The sequence below is a fragment of the Sceloporus undulatus genome, chromosome 2, assembly GCF_019175285.1.
Source record: "Sceloporus undulatus isolate JIND9_A2432 ecotype Alabama chromosome 2, SceUnd_v1.1, whole genome shotgun sequence".
Taxonomy (NCBI): Eukaryota; Metazoa; Chordata; class Lepidosauria; order Squamata; family Phrynosomatidae; genus Sceloporus; species Sceloporus undulatus.
This window is the reverse complement of record NC_056523.1, coordinates 205575324-205598281: the sequence shown is the minus strand read 5'-3', so window position 1 is coordinate 205598281 and position 22958 is coordinate 205575324. Positions and strand designations below refer to the sequence as shown.

General features: G+C 39.6%; 1 protein-coding gene across 1 annotated transcript in view; it reads right to left on the bottom strand.

Moving 5' to 3' along the window:
• Positions 1-15586: 15586 nt before the first annotated feature.
• The window catches only part of LPAR1 (lysophosphatidic acid receptor 1), a 44040-nt gene continuing 36668 nt past the window's right edge, over positions 15587-22958 (bottom strand). The window contains exon 3 of the mRNA XM_042447542.1: positions 15587-16670. Within this exon, the coding sequence (XP_042303476.1) occupies positions 16369-16670 (302 nt within the window). The 3' untranslated portion in view covers positions 15587-16368. The remainder of the gene's footprint in view (positions 16671-22958) is intronic.

Here is a 22958-nt window from a genome sequence, read left to right as displayed (position 1 = left end):
TTCTATGTATTTTTATTGTTGTAACCTGCCCGGATTCCTTGAGATTGGGTGGGCTATAAATAAATCATTTATTTATTATAAATCCCCTCTGAACAAATCTTGCTGAGAAAACTCCTTCGAGTTGCCATGAGTTAGACATGACTTAGGGACATTATAAAAACAACAGCAACCACACTAAATGGTTCTTTTAAAATACAAGTCCCCTTCAGTATGTGAATGCTAAAGCTATTGGCATCCACCTGATCAACACCCACCACAAAGTATGAAGGAGCAGGACACACCATAGCATGAAACATAGCTTGAACCCTGTGCTATTTCTCTTCTGCCAGTTAGAAATTACAGTTACAGTTACACTGCAAAATGAGTAATGCTATCCCTCATTAAATTACAGCTGCACTATATCCTTGTTATACTTTCCACCTTTGTTATGAATTAAATGCACATAGATGATCTTTAGTTACTTGCAACAAATTACTTACAAACTGATCTCTAATATGACAACAAAACAAAAAGAACCACCATTAAATCATCAGAGCTGCCTCAGGCCACCTGTAGTGTCTTCAGGAGTTGGATTAAGAGTTCTTTGGCTGCATAAACTTGACTGTTTCTGCTTTTGCCTCAGGGCACAAGTATCTTAAGAAGGCCCAGGGAAGACAGAAGATATCCCAGTTTGCTCTTTCATGAAGAGCAGGCCCAACAGGAGAGGGGAAACTGGTACAATTTAACAGGAGGAATGTATTACAAGACAAAACAATGGGGAAAACCATGGTGACTTGAAGAAACATATGCATAACATTCTGGAAGGGGACCCAGGAGGACCCAACTAGATTCCTCTTCCTCCTCCTTGACAGTGCTATCATTTGTTTTTGACATTCATTGTAAAAAGTAGTACATTTCTAAGAAAACAATAATGATATACAACATTATGTATTACAAAATCCTAGAATCATAGAGTTGGAAGAGACCACAAGAGCCATCCAGTCCAATCCCCTGCCATGCAGGAACTCTCAGTCAAAGCATCCCTGACAGAGGGCCATCTAGCCTCTGCTTAAAGACCTCCAAGGAAGGAGACTCCACTACACTCCGAGGAAGGAGTGTGTTCAACTGTCGAGCAGCCTTTACTGTCAGGAAGTTCTTCCTAGCTTACATCCATTGTTCTAGGTCCTGTTCTCTAGAGCAGCAGAAAACAAGTTTGCTCCCTCCTCAATATGACCTCCTTTCAAGTATTTAAACAGGGCTATCATATCACCTCTTAACCTTCTCTTCTCCAGGCTAAACATCCCCAGCTCCCTAAGTCGCTCCTCACAGGGAGTGGTTTCCAAACCTTTCACAATTTTAGTCGCCCTCCTTTGGACATTCTTCAGTTTCTCAGCATCCTTTTTGAGTTGTGCTGCGCAGAACTGGACACAATATTCCAGGTGGGGTCTGACCAAAGCAGAATTTTCTGCTGGTCTGCCATGATTACAAGAGGCTGCTGCCACATTGCAGAACTAATGCAGTTTGACACTGCTTTAACTGTCATGGCTCCTGGGAATCCTGGGCTTTGTAGCTTGTTGTGGCACCAGAGCTCTCAGGGAAAGGCTAAATATCTCACAAAACTTCAAATTGCAGAATTCCATAGCATAAAGCCATGACAGTTAAAGTGACGTGAAACTGTATTAATTCTGCAGTATAGAAGCAGCCAGAGAAAACAGGGCTAGAGCCCAAGTGTGGGAATGAAAGTCATGGGTGACCAAAGGGACACAGAAATACCAAGACTGGGAAGAAGGGAATAAAACGTGAGGATGGGCAGCATTGGAAGAAGGTGCCAGTGAAATGGAAGCCCTAGAAATGGCCAAGGGGCATCTCACAAGGGAGGGGTCATCTTTAGGGTACAGGTGGCTAAAGGGGGAAGGCTGTTGGCTGTTGAGGAGAGTGTCTGTGCCCCCCCCCCCCCCCCAAAGATGTGAGGGACCTTGAGGGAATAAGTGAATTTCCAAGGCCATAAAAAAGATCCTGTTGCCTGACCCACTCTTAACTGCCCTGTTTACAGCATGTTTGCCTTTGAGCTCTGGATTATTCTTTTCATTTGCATATTACAAACAAAATCCCAAGAGATGCCGAGGATGTAGGGAATGGTGGCAAGGTGCCAGAGGTCAGAGCTAGAGATGCCACATGTCTACCTGGTGTCTCCAGATAGAATGGAAAGAGGGTACTATCTTGTTCTTCATTTCAAGAAATGAAGGCTCGGCCCTGTACTAGGCAAAACATTAAACCCTGAAAGCTGATTTCTGTGAAAGTGGAAAATATTTTCGCTAGTGCCACCAAGTGCCACATAAAATTGCTTCAGATTTAATTGAGCAGCCACTCTTGGCAGAGTTGCAAATCCAGGAGTAAGAAAAATGTGTAAGGGGGCTAATTTTGAGACAATCTGATTTATTGGCACTCTGTTTTGAAGGAAAGTTGGTAGTGGCAGCTTGGCCTAGCACCCCCTCTCATAAAACTAGCTGCTGCTGCTGACCAGAATCAGCAAACAGTAATATATCTTTTAATATCACCTTGTAACACTGATATGTTCTGCCACATTCTTGGCATTGCTAACTGATCATAAATATGCCCTCTAGACTTATTCTCAGAACCTGTCTGTGCAAAAGCCACAAATTTGGCATGGTTTCTGGAATATGTTTGTTGGCATTTTAAAATGAAAAAGCAGCATATATCTGGCTTAGTGCATACACTTAAACTATAGAGTCCATGCATCCACAGCAGAGAGCCAGATTATTATTACAAGAGAGCCTTGATTTTGCTACTCAGAAATTATGCTGCAACAGACGCTGTGGAGAGTATCAGTGTAAAATATTACTATGAAATGCAGTGGACACATTTCTTCATATCTGCTTAGACTAAATCCTTGGGTGATTTAAAATAACACACATTCTCAGGAAACCTTCCTCAAGTTTTATGTTCTTAGGAATTTTTAACAAAGACAAACCAAAACAATGGATCATAACAGCTTTGATCCACGTTTAGAAAACTAATCTTAAGTATAACACAGACTGCATAAAATAGGAAAGCATAGGACAAAGAAATTAAATGTCTAATTAACAAACTGTAAGCTGCTCTGATAGCCTTGGCTGAAGAGCGGGGTATAAATAAATATTATTATTATTAACAATGAAATGTTCAAAGGAATTTTAACAGTATCTGCGTTAAAAGCAATGAAAAAAAGGCAACCCACGCCATTTAAAATGATGGTAACACATGTAGAAGCTCCAGAAAAAGAGAAGCCATATTTGAAAATGTGGGTTGAACTACTCTCAGAATTCCTCAGCAAGCTGTGGTCATGGTGGTTTGTAATGCAAAAAACATAATGTTTCCAATCTCTCTCCCACCACAAAGTTATTAGAACTATTTACCCATCCTGTTTTAGGCCTGCTTAATGAATGCAGCCATTCTACAAGTGATTGCTTGAAACACAGTTCTATGAGGCAGTCAGTTGACTTTTCATTTGATTTGGTTAAATAATGTTATGTGGGACTATGCAGCCAAAGAAAACCCATGCTGAAAACAATGTGCTGTTAAATCATGTGGGCAAAAACAGTGAAATAGAGAGCATACAGCATATTACCTAGCACTATGGTAATGACATGGTCCCATTTCTGTTGCCATTCTGAAGAATGTGTGAAGGCCTGTCCTAATAAATTATCATTTTAAGCAACGTGAGAGATGTGCATGTGTATATAAACATTTGAAAGAACAAAGAAAGGATCCAGTGGTATTCATTCTTGAGTGCGGGATGTGTGCAGACAACTAGTTTTATATCTAGACATTTGAGAAGCCATTTGTTGAAGGTCCTGCTGTATTTGGCCTTTCTATTTTGATCTCGTTTATTTCTTCAGAGGTCATGCTGGGTGAAAGATCAAAGAGCATCTTTGGAATCTGAACGTCTGCTACTGAGAAGGCACTCCATCAAATTAAGAGCCAGGCCAGGGGTGGCCCTTCTCCCTTGATGGCCATGATGGATCAACAACATTATCTCAGTCTTGACGCATAGGACTGCCTTTGCAATTGGACCCACAAAAATTCCAAAGTCATTCCCATTTATTGATGATGATGCCTTATTTCTCTTAATACAGGTAAACAAGGAATGTGACTAGTCGTTTTGATGTTCTCTGAGTAAAGATATTTTGCACTCGAGGAAGTGAGCAAATGTACCTACTAGCAGCTGTCCAAACTCTTATGAAAATCTTACAGCTCATACTACAGTACAAGGAAAAGCAGGTGCCAAGTGACATGCATAATGTGCCCAAAGACAGCTGTCTTGTGGTAAAGAAGATCTAATGCTAAGGGACCATCAGTGAAAACTGTAAAGAATGTGTAAGTAAGAAGGCAAGGAAAGAGAACACAGTATAGCATTTCTTTCAGTCTACCTTCTAACAGAATGGGACAGTTTAGTCTCCCAGAGTCATATTTACAGAACTACTTGTTTAGTTGTAGAATCCACACAGAACTACACCTACAATGGAGACATTCTATGACATTGTCACCCATATAGTTGTAACCAGTGTCTCAAAACTGGAGCCTCCTCACATATACAATTTCTATTAAAAACAAAAATTGTGACAAATGTCTCAACAGATTTATCAGTTTTTATCATGGGAGTACTTTTCTGTCCCAGCCATTTGAATGAATTAGAATGAAAAATGTCTTGTGTTTATTTTGTTAGTGAATCATGATAAAGCAAAACCAAAGCTGTGTGCTCTGGATGGGCCAAGGCAAATTTCTTCCAGTGATGGGACATCAGAATTCTCATTGGCATCAGGAAATACAAGAAGTATAGCTTATATTCTGAAGGGAACCTTAACCACAACTCTAATCATGAACTTAATCCTTTGGAATTCTCATTATGGTCAATAATATTCCACAACCCACTTAATGCAATTTGTTTATCCTAGCGCATGAAGGTTAAAGAAGCAAACATGTTGACTTAAACAGATGTTGAGATGGAGCCCTACGGGGACCAAAGTTTGTATTTTCTGTAATAGCGCAGCATGCGGCAGAATACGGATTGTCACATAGCATTTTATACATTGCTAGACGTCTTAATCACATGTGTGGGCATGTGTGTAACCAATATTTTTGTATGTTTTTGATCTATGTTGGTTTTAATATTTTGTAAGCTGCATTGAGTCCCAAGTCTGACAAAAAAATATAAGATACTAATGAATAAAATAATAAACAATTGTGGTCAAACAACATCTGAGTGGGGTCAAGATGACAACAACAATTATTAATGAGGAAGGACAGACAAACTGGAAGACAATGCAAAAGTTTGCTTTTGCCTAAGTCTACTGAGAAGGGCAAAATTATGCTTTTACCCTCTTCTCACTCCTGCTGAGGTGAGTACAAACTACTTTTTCACTTGGAACTCAGTTTGCAGCAACTGAAGCAAGTTGAGGACAAAGGAGTTAAGTGGGAGAAGGTGAGAGAAATTGGGACATTTTAAAAGCAGCTGAAAATGTGGGATGACAGTGGCTTAATCAGGGTTGTCCCTGTCATATCAGGACAGTTAGAGGGTATGAAACACACCCCCCAGTAGGTGGTGCGGACTGCACTGGGTGACACCCCAGAAGGGGGAGGTGATACCTGATTGGTCCCCTACCCTTCCCAGGTCCCGGGGGCTCCTCCCAAGCCTTTCTGGGGGACGTGGGACATTTCCTGCCCTCCCTGCATCCTGGGGGCTCCTCCCTAGCCTTTCTTAGGGATACGCGAGGCATTTCCTACCCTCTCTGGGTCTTGGGGGCTCCTCCCCAACCTTTCTTGGGGGGTGCATGGGGCATTTCCCACCCTACCTCGGTCCTGGGGATTCTTCCCCAGCCCTTCCCGGGGGATGCACAGCTGTCCCTGGGGGCATATGTGCATGCACTCCTGTGTGTGCCAGAAGTCCCACCCCCATAAGTTCTGCCCCCCACCATGACTGACTGCATTGGGCGATACCAACCCTAGAAACACCACTGACACACACCAGTTTCACATCCAGGATCCATAGCACCAGGGTCCAGAACAGGGCCAGCTCCAAACATTTTGCTCCAAACAAGAACAAGGTAGGTCCACTAGTGCACTGAAGAAATGTATCAGAGTTAGAATGGTGGATGAATCTGTCTTCAAGCCTGATGGTGGGCCAATGTCTTTAAAAATCTCATTGGAAGTAGCTTTGTCAGTACCAAACAAAATGTCACAAATGTGCATAAGCGCATACATTGCCGAACTGTGAGCTCCCTTGTTTGGAGAGATCAGTAGACGAGAGCAACCTATTTATTAGATCTCCCAGTCCCTCCATTCCAGCTGATCTCAGTTCCTCCTCCTTCTCACACTTTATTTTATTTTTTTCCTCCAGTACATCACCTGAAAGGACTTGAATCCTGTTTGATGAACTCAATTAATAGGGACCGAGGAGAGAAAACTCTCTGGATGAGATGCAGAAGGGAGAAAGTGTGGAAAAGGGAATGCATGTGGCCAGTAATTTGGGTCTTGGAAAGGCCCAAAGCAAGCAATGTGAGAGCTCTAAGAACTTTTGTATGCCATTCCAAGTGCCATTTTATTCTGAGGATTGAATCCTAGGGAAAGAACTAGGGTAAAGGAAAGGTTTTAATTAAGCTTGAAACCTAAGCTCTTTATGAAAGACACCTAAAACAACACACATTGCTCCATTGTATATATAAAACCAAAAAATGAAAAAAGTAAAAAGAAGTAAAAAAAAGTGGGGGAACCTTGTTTGAGCAAAGAATGTTGTGCATGAGAAGCATTACAGAAATATTCTTAAAATAATTGTTTTCAGAAGCCCAAGAAGCTGGCTACTAAAGGTTGAAAAGGAAGCCAATATTTTCATCCAGGTATGATAAAAGATGCTATTTCATCACTCTGAAATCAGGATGGGGAACTGTTCCTTTAGAGAAAGAGCCCTTATCATCCTTTAACACCAGCAGTCTCCTGTGCTTCCAAGGGTTTCATGAAAGCCAGATTTGCTCAGCTGAAGGCTTTGCTATAACTGCTTTTTCGTATCCTGGAATTGTTACAACAGTTGGCATTTCTGGCTTTCACAAAACTTTTAGAAGACTTGAAAGGCAGGTTATAAAACATGGCATCCTTATGCAAAACAAGGCGACCCTGGGCACAGATCAGTATTTTGAATGTCAAGGCTAACCTATCCCTTAATCTAGCCTGCATCTGTACTGCAGAAATTATCTAGTTTGACACCCCTTTAACTGCTATGGCCCCATGCTATGGAATTCTGGAAATTATAGTTTGTTGTAGCACCAAAGCTCTCTTACAGAGAAGGCAAAAAGTCTTACAAAACTACAGTTCCCAGATCTCCACAGCATTGAGCCATGGCAGGTAAAAGGGTGTCAAACTGGATTATTTCTACATTGTAGGTGCAGCCCTAGTCCTGTTTATTTCCACGAAGCATGAAATCTTTGTGCTGAAATAGGAATTTCAGCAGGTGAGGCTGTTCTGCAATAGTGTGAACATTTTGTACTTGTCATCTTCTTTTACAAAATACAGAGCCAATGTAAGGAAAGTAAGGTTAAAATAATTGAAGCTGCTGTTAAAAGACACTGGTGAAAAGGTGGGGAAAAAAAGGTGGAAGTGTCACTGGGTAACAGTAAAAATGTTTTTTTAAACCCTGTTTAAAATAGAATAGTAAAAGAGCCTGTCTTCTCTCAGTTCCTCCATTTTCCTTGGCACTTTGGTTGGGAACATGGGAGAGGACTTTTATTTAGTGATTATGCCAGGCTTTGGCCTGTTACAGACTGCCAAAATAAAGCTGCTTCGGGTCTCTTTGGAGGTATGCTATTTAAATGATGCATGGGTCCTAAGAGTCCGGAGGTTGCACCAAAGCCACACTCCATTCCTAAGCACCGAAGTGCAGCTTTGGTGCAGCTTCCAGAATCTCCTTTATTTCCAGACAGTTTCCAAAGGCAGCCCCACATAGAATGCATTGCAGTAATGCAAACGGGATCTATTAAAGGCATATGTCACTGTAGCCAGATCTGACGTCTCAAGGAACAGGCACAGCTGGTGCACAAGTTTAAGCTGTGCAAATGCAAATATTGGCCACTAGATCCCAGTTCTTTGGTCTAGTTTGGTCATGCTGACAGTTTTCACCTAGATTCCTCAGTAGCCATCAGAACCTCATGATTCTAGGTTGCTATTGAGTCCATTTCTGTTCCTTCAACTGGAAGCAAGCTTCATCGTTGGTAAGTATTGCCATTAGCAAAGCCCCAATCTATTCACCTCTCCCTCCTTTGTTTCTTAGCTCTTGTGTGTGAGTGTATGTGCTTTTGTATGTGTGTTGTTCATTCCCCTAAAATTACACCATTAACTTGGAATTGCTTCTGAAGTTCTATGTGATTGGGCACTGTAAAACATTGAATAAGAGGTTACGTGTTAAGATGAAATGTCCTGATGAACATCTTGATGGTTACATGACTTAATATAAGATGTCTTACCTACAGTGTTATGGAATGTAGTGAGGCTGAAGTGCCAGGACATTACTATGTCTGTGTTTCTCCCTGAAGGGAATATGTATATGTATACTTATCTCTATGAATATTTATAAATAGACTAAAATAGTAGAAAAAGAATCTGTTCATCTTCATGTAAATATCCTGGAGCGCTAAGACTTGAAAATGTTGAAGTGGAATGTTGATGTTAACCTGGCCTGTCTAGTTTAACCACTGTCATAAGTTGGGTGACCAGAAGTTGATAGAAGTGACCCTAGAATTGGCTGAGGCAAGGGCCCTCAATCCCTTAGTAAGAGACGGGGTGGGGAACCGTGCCTGTTTTACCTCCTTGATATCCTTCTGTTCACAAACCAAAGCTTTTCTTTTCTGTCAGACTTTTAAGAATTGACTGTTGGGGCTTTAAACTGGGTGCTGCTCTATTCTTTTTTATCAATTGCATTTTAATGGATTTATTTTAAATGGTTTTAACAATGCAGTTTAATTCTTTCATGTTAACATTGTAAGTTGCCTTGTTGAATCCCAGTTTGAGAGAGAAGGTAGGATGTAAGTGAATAAATATTAATAATTAAAAATTAAAAATAGTACTTTAAAAAACACACTCTCTAAAACACCTTGCCCCATTCCAAGTCAAGGCATAGGGCAGTGGTTCTCAGACTGTGGGGTGTGAGTATTGCCCAAGGGGGCCAGAAACTTAAAGGCCTTAATCCCTCCTCCTCCTCCTCCTCTTCTTTAGCCTTTTCCTCCCCAAACCTTTTCTGTATTGGAGCGAAAGATTGGTTTCGTCACAGGGCGGTATATAAATAAAATTTATTATTATTTATAATTTATTATTATTATAAAGAGAAAGGCAAGGAAGGTGCTTGAAGCATTTTCCCGAGGGAGGAGTGCCTTTCCTTATAAGATGTTAAAATATGGAATATTTATGAAAGTGTAAATGAAAATATGCACACCAAACAAACAAAACAGTTTCATTCATATATTACATCAAGTGAGGGGGAGCACAACATCTGGATGTAGATGTAAAGGGGATCACAAGGGTTGAAAATTTGAGAACCACTGCATAGGGGTTTTAATCTCTCTCTCTCTCTCTCTCTCTCTCACACACACACACACACACACTCTCTCTCTCTCTCTCTCTCTCTCTCTCACACACACACACACACACAATTCCAAACATCCTGGATTTAATGTGGCAGAGTCCAGATCCTGAAATTTTAAACTTACCTGAAAGGAAAAATGTCAATAGATATAGTTCCCTTTATTACTACATCATAAGGAAAAAGATACACTAGACAAACTATTTGGTTCCATGCTGCTCACAGGGTTTAGCTATGTAACACTGAGCGGCCTTCCCCAGCTGGATGTCCTCCATGTGTGTTGCACACTACTGCTTTCCTAATTTCACAGCCAGTATTTTGGGTCTTGTGGTCTTAGACATCTGGAGGGCACCCGTTTGGGGAAGGCTGCTACTGAGAATGAGCTCCAGTTTGGGCTCTTTCAGAGCATGGGTTTGGCAGCCTGTGAGTAACTGTTCTCAAATCTCACCATGAGCCCATTTCTTTCTAGGTACTGTGCAAAAGATGGGGTTGTAGAGCAGAGGGTGATGCAATCTTTGGGGTGGAACAGACTGGCTGAAAAGGGCAGATTGGGGCCTGCAGCAACCACATGCCATCACATCAATCTGCCCTGGGGCCAGCCCAAATAGGAGTGGAAAAGATCCGCTCCTATTCAGCCCAGTAAAAAGCCACATTAAGTGGTCTGGCTGCAACCCCAGGGCAGCTTCTGGGTGCTTCAGTGGCATGCAGTATGTAAATGCCACATCCCTGGAGTGCCCTGAGGCCACCTCTGTGTGGTTGGCTGGACAGCTTCTGGGTGGCTTGGAAGTGTGCAGCATGTAAACGCCATGCTCCCAAGCTGCTTTCACATAGCAACAACACTGCTATGTGAAATACTTTGAATGTGTGAAACTTCTGAGCATAATTAACCTTCTGTTCTGTTCCGGCCCTTATTTATGTTCACTCAGAAGTGAAATCCACTTTGTTCAGTGGAGGATCTGCTTTGAACTGAACACAATTAAGTTTATAACCACAGCGATTAAGTTATGAATCAGGAAATCCTTTGTGCAAATTGTGCCTTTGCCACAAACTCACAAATAGGTGAAATATGGAGATCATAATGGCATGCTTACCTTAAAGCAGAGGTGGAGAACTTGTAGCTCTCCAGATGGTGTTACGCTGTGCCTCCTATCATCTCTGTTCTGACTAGGGCTGATGGGAACAGCAGTACTGCAATGCCTGGAAGGCCATAAATTGCCTGCTTCTGCAAGAAAGGATTACTGTAAGGATAACAACAACACTGCTATGTGAAATACTTTGAATGTGTGAAACTTCTGAGCATAATTACAATGAGAAGGGTGTCATATACAGATCATACTTATCTGGCAGCAGTGATCCCAACCATACAGTGGGAAAGAACCATTCTCCACAGGATGTTGTTCCCTTAGCTTATGTTGTACTGCAGATTTGCTCAAAATGTACTAGCAAATATTTTTCTTTGAAGGCTTTCGGCCTCTGCTTCATAACCAGATGTTATCTTGATGGTAAAGATTAGCCAAATGTCTGTTCCGTAGTTTAGGATCTAATCTTAAAACAGATGGAACTTACTTAGAATGCACATCAGCTTTCGGGAACTGCTTGCTCCCAAAATTATTATCTCCTTGCACAGTCCAGCGCTCACCCGAGCATATGCCCCGCAGCACTGAAAGCATTGCTTGATCGGTATTAAATACAGTACAGTGCAATATAAATAACTGATCTTCAGCAGCAAAAGGTCTGTTCTACTTTTAAGGAAACCCCAGGAGTTTCAGTAACAGTTACAAAACATTTTTCATGAAGTGTGATTTAATCAGTAATTGTGTATTTTGGCTTGCCACTTTTTATGTCAAGGTAAATTAGCTTCCTAGTGGCATTTTTAAAATAATACATTTGGCATGTTTTGGCTTATGAATAAAGCTTTAATTGCTGACCAAACAACTATGTGTCCTTTCTTTATTCCATTCTTTTTTTTAAAGGAAGTGTCCACAGTTTTAAAAAATGAAGTAATTGTGTTTTCTCCTGCCTTTATGAGGTACATTTTGAAGAAAAGCAATCCCTTAGCTGATTTCCACAACTTGGTCAATGCTAACACATTTCAAAGTCTTCATTGTTTGTGCACGTTAAAAGGAACAACCTGTTAAACTCATTGGGAAGTATTTGCACATGACTTCAAATTAAATCATAGTACACAATGCTTTAGTACACTATGAGTATATGTTTGTGTACCATGAGAACACTTTACTCCAGTGGGACCATTTCAAATCTTCTTCACATTTTTAATAGCAGCAAATAAAGATTTACTATAACAAGTGATAGTTATTTCCAGCTGCCTAGTTTGAATAGCTATATGATACAGTATATGCAATGTTAAACATTTTGTGGTTATGTGTACTTACTTCAATTTTCCTATGTAAATATTTTAAAATTTAGTCTGCTAAACAATGCAGTCTACTAAAACCCACGTGATGACAAATTTGTTAGCTTTTAAGGGGTCAAAAAAGATTGTACTTTGGAACCTCATTCACAAGCTACCATTTTCACATCAAGTTTTCTCTATCTGGAATTCTAAAATCTGAAATACTCCAAAAACCCAAACTTTTTTATGGGTCGCTGAGATAGTGGCACCTTTGCTTTCCAATGGTTCATTGTACACAAACTTTGTTTCACACACACAATTATTTAAAATGTTGTATACAAGTACTTTAAGGCTATGTGTATGAGTTGTATGTGAAAGATAAATGAATTTTGTGTATAGACTTGGGTCTCATTTCCAAGATACCTGATTATGTACTTATGCAAATACAGGTATTCCAAAGTAATTTTTTTTTAAATTCCAAAATTCAAAACACATTTAATCCCCAGCATTTTGGATAAGGGACACTCAATGTGTTGTTAATAATAATTTATTCACAACTAAAACACTTTTCTCTGCTACAAATACAGCACAGCTTCTCCTGCATAAGCATATTAGCTTCATCTGGAATAGTTTGGGCCACATAGGTTATGGAAGGGAATGTTCAAAGAAGTCCATACAAGTCTACACAAAAGAGAATAAAAGGAAACAAGACTTTTGATTTTTACATTACTGTTTTGATTGTGGTATTTTTGTTTTGCTTTATTTTTGTGCTGTTTTCAACTTTGGCATGCTATTCTTCTGCAGTATTTCTTACATTTAATTGGCTGGAATACTTTTTGCTTTCTTATTTCTTTAAAAAAGTTCTGAATATTTCAATTTGGGAAAGGAAAAGACATATTGTAAAACTGAAAATATGAGAAATATTTTTTCCCCAGTACCCCCTGCCACTGAATGATTTTCAGTATTTGGTGGTGTTGACTGGAGGTATTGAAATGATGGAGAGGAGGCATGAAGTTATGAGGAGCCATAGGGACTGGTGAAGCACTCTGGAGTCAATGAGGGCCTTCTCATGTGAAACATAAGCTTTTTCTCTGCACTTAAAAGGATTATATGTCCGATTTGTAAACAAAACAAAAAAGTGCTATGTTTGATAAATGTACAGCAATAAATAAGGCTGCTGCTGCTGCTGGATATGTCTGCATGGGCTGAAAACCCATGTCCTCTCCCACCCCCATCCTCAAGGATCAATCTGGATGATGCAGGGCTCAGTCCTTGGTTCTCATGTGAACTGTCTGGATGATGTATGGCCAGTTCAGCAGTGAACACGTGGTACACCATTCTTACAATGGATTTTAAAAACTCACTTTTTGCTCCAGATCTTCTCAGAAGATCTGAAGCCCTCCAGAGCAATGCCAGGCAGCTATTTACAGTGCATCCTGCTGTACCACCCACCTCCAGTGTGTGTTGCTCCCTCTGAGGTCAGAATGAGATGCCCAGCCATGTAGCTGATGTTGGGTGCCTTGTTTTCAGCTTCAGAGGACAAATCTGTGTCAGTTGCAGTATGTGGCACAGAGGGATGAAAGTGTGAACTGCTGATCCATGCAGATACCATCATTGTCTTGGGGGGGGGGGGGATGAAACTGAACCAGTGTATGTAGTAGCAGAAGTGAGATCCTTTTATTAATTCAACAAGAGCAGAAAACTGCAGACTATATAGCCAAGGTAGAATCTGAGGCACCGTACAGACTGGTGCATTGTGTCGGCCTGCACGCCTACTAGGGTTGCTTTAGGGCTGTGGCAGCTGAGGCCCTGATCTGTTGGGGAAAGAGGCAGGTGAAGGCCGCCCCAAAGGGGCTGTCTGTACACCACCTGAACAAGCTTTTTTTTAAAAAAAGGGAAAGAAACCCAACAATAACAACATTTCCTTAATGTTGACTGGCACACATACACCAAAGATTAAGTATTCATTGAGAAAACTTTATTAGTGGCTTACCATTTAGGGTATTAAAAAATCCTGACAGCCTGACTTGACTTTTATTACATGAGTAAAGCATAATGGGTTCATTGAGTTTAATATCAGTAAGGAACTCATGAAATACTCACTGTTATGTGAATTTTAGGTCAACTGGCAGGTGGACTCTGGAAACCTGTGGGATTAGCCACATTTCCCTCTTACTTTCAACTTAGCATTTCATATATCACTAAATTATCTATCTTTATACATACTCTTTACCTCTTTGTTTCTGCTATACGTTGGTCTTATAAATCTACATACTCTACCCACACAAAATCAGTATTGTCTCAGTTTCTATTCTCTGTCATTCCAGAGTACTGGAATGATGAATCAATTCCAAGCAAGGATACTTTCCACAACAGGTAGATTCTAAGCACAGAAGAGGACTGCTGCAAAGATTTTGTGGAAGCAGCACACTCTACATTTATTACAACAATCTCTCTTTCTTTCTAAATAAACATCCTCAGCCATCAGTATACACATCTTTAAATATAAAGAGTTTACAGTTAAGGAGAAAAAGGCTTTATTCTAAAGCCACTTTTCTCAATACAGTGGTACCCCGGGTTACGAAAATAATTCGTTCCGCCGCCGCGTTCGTAACCCGAAATCCTTCGTAAGCCGAAAAAGCCATAGGCGCTAATGGGGAAAAGCCGCGATTTCGTGCGAAATAGCGCCGAAAAGCACCAAAAATTTTTTCGTAACCCGAAATAACCTTCGTAACCCGGAACAGTTTTTTTCTATGGATTTTTTTCGTAACCCAGAAATTTCGTAAGGCGGCGCATTCGTATCCCGGGGTACCACTGTACCAGATTGTTTGGCAGGAATGGAAGACTAGTATATTTCAACTGCAATGATTTATGTGGTTGCCTGTAAATAAACAAACGAAGAAAAACATTAAATCACAACAACCTAGAAATGTGTACTTTGAGTACACACTTGGATGTTAACAAAAAAAAAAAAATCAAGGCTGATATGGAAATGGCACTTCAAATCTGCCACTGCATTTTTAAGTAGAAAATTTTGGGATGCCCTTCTGATTATTTCAAAGTGGGGCTGAATAGGTTTAGTGGGTTTCAGACAGGGCTTTCCTTTTCTGTATTTTGTTTTTTTTAAGTTGTTGCCCATGAGGGTAAGAACAGAATCAAGGTTCCCCAAACTCCTCCTGAAACATTTGAAACTAAAGATACAGTGGATGGAGAAAGTATCCTGACAGAAATGGCCTTTGTTTCATAAACCTTTGGGGCAGAGAAAGAAGGTTTGTTGTTGTCATCTTCAAATGTTGTGCCTTTTAAAAATGCTCAAAAAAAAAAAAAAAAAAAAAAAAAAAAGGGGGGGGGGACCCCACCTTTCCACATTTCAAATTGTAAACACATCTCTCCCCAGCCATGTTCCAGTTTTTGGTGGAGTCTTGCACTCCTTCCCCAAACTGGGCCAAACCTTGACACTGGGCATACATATGCTAGCTTACACTGAAATGAACAGATATGGGGGGAAATCTCCCACATGGTGCAAGACAATTAAAAGAAACACACATTTTCCCCTCCAAACAAAAATCCTTTTAGTCAAAAGGCTCAACACTACAAATATGTTTTAAAACACAAAAGAATTTTCCCCTTAGCAAATTCAAAGGTGGTTCTTTAATATTTTTACATCCCAAATTAAAGGTTTGGCCATGAGAAAATTGGAACTTCCAGTCAGTATGACATAGTTTGTTCTGCTCTTTACTCAGAAATGTTAAACATCAACACTTTTAAGTCCGATTGATTTCCATGAGAGAATCAGGCCCGACTGCATATATGTACCATGCTTGTTCTTGAACACTAGTAATGGTGCTAGTAAAAAAAAAAAAAAGTTTTTCATTGTTATTGGCAGTGTAAATAAAAATGAAAGCTATAACAGGTTCTTTCCTTGCCCAGAAAATGTCCATCACAAAGCATGCTAATGGGGATAATTATTAAATGAAATTCATTACAAAACATGACATTGAAGAACGATCCTCAATGTCTAAATGAAAAGGCAGTGAAGCAGTTATTAAGCTTAATTAATTAGAGATGATTTCAGTTATGACCATCACAAAGTATCAGCTGACGTAAGCTAGTAAAAGTAGCTTAAAATGGCTTCCCCAAAGGTTGGTCAGCTTCCTGGTATGAGCAGCTCATTTTCTACTCTTACAAAACAGATGACAAAAAACAAAACCCAAGAGTGAGGTGTTTTAGTCTGGATAGTTTCATGGACTTGATATGGTTGAATAAGTATCATCCATTAGTGATTAAGAAGTTTTCAGTTTGTTATTTTCTCTGCTTCAAAGACCTCCAACTATGTCAACAGTTTCATCACAGGTTTTCCACCTGGCACTAAATTCACAAATTGTTTTCTTCTTAGAATTTTTCAGTTCCCTTTTCAAACTACAGAATGATCATTACTGTGTACTCCAGTCAAGATGGTATGATTGAGCGATGAGGCTGATCGGTCAGAACCTTCTGTTGGGCCATTGGCATTCTCGGTACGCTGGCAACAAAGAATTTGTTTGAAGGTAGCACTCATTTCCTTGTCCCGATAAGAGTAGATGATAGGATTCATGGCAGAATTGAATTCAGCAAGCAACAAGAAGAACTTTTCATATGCCAGGACATTGCACTGTGGGCAGCAAACATCAAGGAGCAGCAAGACTAATCCTGGAGTCCAGCAAATTATAAAAGCACCTGAAAAAGATAAAGGGGAAAATATTTTTAATATACTAATCACCTTTGTATCTTGCACTTCCTCCAAGGAACTCAGTGGAGCACATGAAGGTTCGCTCCCATTTTATTTTTGTAAAAACTATGTGAAACCATCTGAATTGTCAAACTATCTGAATTGTCAAAGAGTAAAATATCCAAACAGCAGCTGTGTCCAAAGCTGAGCTCAGATAATATTAGTAGATCAACTACTTAAGTCTGCATATTCAATGAACAATAAAAAGTCCCCACACCTTAGTTTCCAGTTCCACTTCTGTATTTTCTATTCATATAGCAACAAGATACAACTTGGTTATCAATATGAATGGTATGACATAAAGTCTTACAATTGAAAGTGCAATTTACAGGTATACCTCAGTTAAACAAAGTAAATGTGTTCCTAGGCCTCCCTTATTTAACAGAAAATTTGGTACCTGAGAGAGCAATATTGTGGGAAGAATACGGATCGGTTTCTGCCTCGCAAAAAAAGAAGAGCAGTTCTACATGTTTCAGCAAACTTTTTATCCAAAATGAACAATATGTACATGTGAAATGAACCAACCTTGTAAGGCAAGCTTTGTATAAGTAAACAAAACATTTTTTACCATCTAGAGGCCACTTAAATGCTTCTTCCAAATTGCATCTATGGACAACTTTTCTTTCATCAGCCTCCAACTTTCTTATAATTTCTATGTTGGTGGTCAAATGTACAGATCACTATAAAAATATCTATAACTATATCTCTGTTGCCAAGAACAGACTATAGGAAGGGGAAATTGGAATGAAAAGAAATGATCAACACTGAGGAGGTGAGAAGTGAAAAGTGTTTAAATGATTTTTGGAAGATTACAATGAAATTAGAAAATGTAGGGCACAAATAATGTAATATGAGTCTAGGTTGTATACCATTAATATATTCATAATGTATTATGAATTTTGAGAAAAATATATGTGTGTGTCATATGTCATCTTTGCTTCTTTTGTTTTTAATAAAAAGATAATTAAAATATCTAGATCTCTGCTTTCTCAACTTGCTGGGGATAGCTAGTGAGGCGGGCTTATCTCCTCCCTCTTTTTCAGTCTGTTTTGCTGTTCACAAACAAATGCTCAGTGAGAAATTTTGAAGGCAACTGCTATTTATCTTGCCTGCTGCAGTCAGGTATGCATGGCTCTAACTGGATCAGCTACAGCAGAATCCTGTTCTTTCCCAGCTCAGGCTTACTGCAGACAAGCTCCTGCAAACTAACAGTAGAACTGCAACACTCCTTCACCATCCTCCCAATGCCAATCCTACTAAAAAACCTTTAAGCTAGGCTAAAGGTAGAATCATAGAATCATAGAGTTAAAAGAGACCTCAAGCATCACCCAGTTCAACCTCCTGCTATGCAGGAAGCCACAATCAAAGCACCCTCAAGAGATGGCCATCCAGCTTCTGTTTAAGACTCTCCAAAGGAGGAGACTCCATCACACTCTGAGAGAGTTCCACTGCAGTAAAAGCGGGCATAAAAAAGTCTTTGTAAAAAGGAGCATTGTTGTCAGATGGTTTTCAGTATTCCTGTACTCCTAAACTACTCATATTTATATTAAGCACTGCAAAACTTCGATTAAAGTAACAAATATTCTGCTGTAAGGATATACCTTGGCCAGAAACAGAATTATTTCCACTTTGAGAACAAGAAATGCAGATGTGAAGAAAACCCATTATTTAATATAGGAGTGCAAGTCAAACAGCCCTCTAAAAGTTGTTGGATTTCAGCTCCCAGTATTCTTCACCACTGTCTGCACCAGTTAGGGACAGCTGAGACTTGCCCTCCAACAACATCTGGAGAGTGACATGATTCTTACTCATGATTTAATATGACAAGGATATAAGTAGCATTTAACAAGACCCCCTAGATATCAAAAAGTGTATTTTAACTGAAATGTTCATTCTAACTTAAGGTCTTTCCCCAAATTCCATTAGAAATATGATTCACTCTGCTTATTACCTCATGAGAGGGGAACGTGCCTTTCCCTTCCTCTCAGACTTATACAATTAGGAGTGGGAAAGAATAACCCTAGAGGAAAATAGTTTGTTTGGGATGTGCAAATCAATTTTAGATCTGTGTTTAACTGAAAAATACTTGGACACACATGGACTTTGCATTTTAAATGCCATTTCAATAGCTTCATTTCCGTCTTCTCTGAACTTTATTCAGCAGTAAGCAATTGTGCTCTCAAAAGTAATACAGCAGAGACAAAAGAGTTTCATTTTGATTTACCAAGAAAATTCTTTTCTCTTCTTTCTGTACTCTGAGTACTTTCTCTTCTTTCTGTACACTGAGTACTGCTCAAAATATAGCATGTAAAAGGTTTAATTAATTAATTAAATGCATACCCCCTTTCTTCCAGCGTAGAAGTCAGGACAGTTTACAGCAAATTGTTGCCAAGTATAGTTAAATGTTGATATGAAACTGTATTTATTCTACTAATAATGGATTATGAGTTTACACAAATAAAATAAAAGAACTTACATATAAATATAGGGTTGAATCCACACTTAAGTCATTCTTATCAGTAGCACAAAGCTTTTGAAATCAATGGGATGTAAGTTAGGCATGACTTAAACTGAGTTCCATTGATTCCAGTGAGTTTATACTAAGTTATTTGGAACCAGTCCATAGTTGGTGAACTAGAGCATGATTTTTCATAATGATAGAACTGATGGCAAATTTTAGATGCAGAACTAAGCTTTCTCCTCTTTTGTGTGGTTACAGCCATGTCCTTGATGGACAAACCCAAAATATAATGATATAATTTACTACTATAGATCCACCGTGCTCCATACAGCATTCTGGGGCCCTTTCATACTACACAATTAAAGCACTAAAATCCCACGTTTAACTGGGATGGCTGCATCCTATGGGATCCTGGAGTTTGTAGTTTTGGGAAGCACTAGATCTTTCTGGCTGAGAACAATGAATACCGCTCTCTAAACTGCAAAACCCAGGATTCCACAAACTGAAACCACAGCAGTTAAAGTGGGATCATAATATTATATGTATTATTATTATTATTATTATTATTATTATTATTATTATTATTATTAACCTTTATTTATGAAGCGCTGTAAATTTACACAGCGCTGTACATACAATCTTTTTAATTAGACTTTTCCCTGCCCTCGGGCTTACAATCTAAAAGACATGACACAAAAGGAGAAGGGAGTGATGGAGGGAAAGGGTAAGAGGTCCAGCAGTTCTTCTCTACCTCCAAGGCCTGGACCAAGGCAGATGGACTGGAGGGAGGGCTTGGCTTATAATGGATGGTTAATCTTCTTCCAGGGAAAATACATACTCTCAAGTAGGATAATACATATATAGTACATAGCAATACAGGAAATGGTTTGATAAACAGTGTGAAAGAGCTGGGATAGGAGGATTGTATCTGACACAATGTGTTAATAGTTAGGCTTGCATGCATAGGAAATGTCCCAGATTTCTACATGTTATGTTTCCATCACACATCAAGTCTTCAAGCAGGAAAGAGGCTTCATCAGTCATTCAATGAAAGAATGCATATTTAATGAACTTAAGGAAAGGAAAGGAAAATATGCTCTCTCATATTTCCTGGGAATTCTGAGAAAAACTACCAGAGTACATTTCTTCTTCCTCTCTAGTTTTAATCAGATTTTTCTTTAGATGCTAGTGCAGATGTGGTCATATGAAATCAATAACTCCATCAAGGACAAAAACCCTTCCACAATTCCACTTTGGAAAAATGACTTCCCAACACATTGCTATGTTGTTGTTACTATTGTGTGCCTTCAAGTTGTTTCTGACTTATGACAACCCTAAGGCAAACCTATCATGGGGTTTTCTTGGCAAGATTTGTTCAGAGGAGGTTTGTCATTGCCTTCCTCTGAGGCTGAGAGATTGTGACTTATTATCCAAGGTCACCCAGTGGGTTTCATGGCTGAGCTGGGAATCAAACCCTGGTCTCCAGAGACCTAATCCAATGCTCAAACCACTACTATACCACAATGGCTCCCAAGATCAAATCAATCTTCTGGATGATTTTTGATTGCTTATTTTAAATGTATGTTAAACATTGCTAACCATTCAGAAGATTAATTTGATCTTGGGAATTTCAGTCCCCTCCCTACCAAATAATTAAGTAGATTTTTACAACACAGCCTCTTCATATGCTGCAGGTTTTCTTACTAACCCATTAAGACACTTGCAATTAAGATGGATACTTAGACACATTTATTTATTTCTGTTATTTATATATTTCTGTTCAACCCTATATCTGAGGACCTCAGTGGTGGGTACAGTCAATAAAGATAGCTTTTCTACTATTTTAACAAGTCAAATTGATTCAGCATAGTCAAAAGAACAAAGAAACAAGCAAACTAAAGGGAAACACTACAGTTCAATACGCCAAAATCAAGCCATGATCATTGGGTCTTTCATGTTTGGTGAACAACCATGCCTTAACTTGGAGACAGAAGCAGGGCTAATACTGACATTGGTCAGGTCTCCAAAGGGAAGGCCTTTGACAAAAGGAGGGCATGGCAGTTGAAGAAAAAAAACCCATGACTCTATATAGTATGGAGGTCACCCACATGTAGCACTCACCTGTTTTTACAGCTACCCGCCCCTTACCCTTCCTGCCAAAGTGAACAGTGGAAGATTTTAAATTGCTCTTTGCTGCTTAAAATGATAAAAAAAAAATCATAATCCATAAGACCAGTGTTGCCAGTTTCCAGGTAATTCCACGGAATCCGTGGAATTTAATTAATTTCTTTCTGGGGATTTTGACTGAATAATAATAACAAATATTGGGGAATTCCAGGAATTTTGGTAAAACATTCCGGGGAATATCTTCGAGGCTTGTTGGCAACACTGCATAAGACAGGGAGGGATGAGGGAACTGTGGCAATTTAAAAAGCAATTTAAATGTAGTTTGACCACAAAATAATTGGTGGGGCACAGCAACAGCACTGAGAGAGGCTTCATGGCTGGTTCACAGTGCAAGGGCAAGTGACCATTTGTTTTGCCAAAGTTACCACCAGTGACAGCTTACCCCATGATTATCCTGCCAATGAAGAGGAATTGCCCTATAACTTCAGTATTAACGGATTATCCTATTATTAAGAAATGGAGGTAAATAACATTGATGGGATAATCACGGGATAACCATGACCCTATCTGATAATCTTCATGAGAGGATGGGAGCATCGCCCTTCACTCCCATCCTTCTCCTGTCATTACCCCCACCCATCTAATAATCTCTATAATTTATAGCCCAATGGTGAGATAGAGAAGGAGCCCCCCCCCCTTGGCACATCTTAATGCTCAAGCAGGATAGGCTAAAGCAATCCAACAATTACTGGAAAACCACATTTTCCTCATCCCTGCTCTATACTATGGTTTATGTTTTCAATGGATGCCTTAAACCACTGATTTTCAGAGTGTACCTTGTCACAGCATCCTTCAGCAACTGCTGTGGCCCCAGTGTAGCACAGTTCACCAGGGACACCAACAACTGATCCTCATTAAAAAAAGAAATGTCCTCCAGAATTTCAAGTACTGATGGGTGGCTGGGTCAGAGCATTGTGGGAAATTGAGACCAGACACCACTTTGAAATAAACTTGCACCACTTTGAAATAAACCTGCTGAGGTTAATTGATGGATGAATGGGCTCAAAAGAGAGACCCTACTTTAGTTCCTAGAGTGAGAACAGTTTCACAAAGAGAAATTCAGTAATGGCAAAGGGAGTTCCATGAAAGACAGTCATTCCAGATATTCCTCTGGATTGTGAAATCACATGGGGAATGTAGCAGACTTTCTAGAATGTACAAGCCAGAGCTTGGAAAGGCCACTGGGAGATTTGCAGTCAAAAAATGTCTCAATGGTCATCCTGGCTGGAAGATTCTGCATGCTGTAATCCAAAAAACCAAAATAAAACCCCATTCCAAGCTCTGCTTAGAACACACATGGAACAGGTGAACAGAGGTTTCTTTGCAGACAAACTGATGTAGAAAGGGTTCTCCAAGGATAAGAAATTCACACTCCAAATGCTCAAAACCTCTGTGAATAACTGTGCTGTTTTAACTCATCTGCACATGTATATGAGACACAGTGTCATTTCACACACACACACACACACACACACACACACGAAACTGTATTGGTAAAGTGAACCCCACTTCTTGGAAGATGAAATGAAGCACCTGGACCAGGCTCTACAGGGCAATGCTTATTCCAGCTCAGACATCGGAAGGCCTG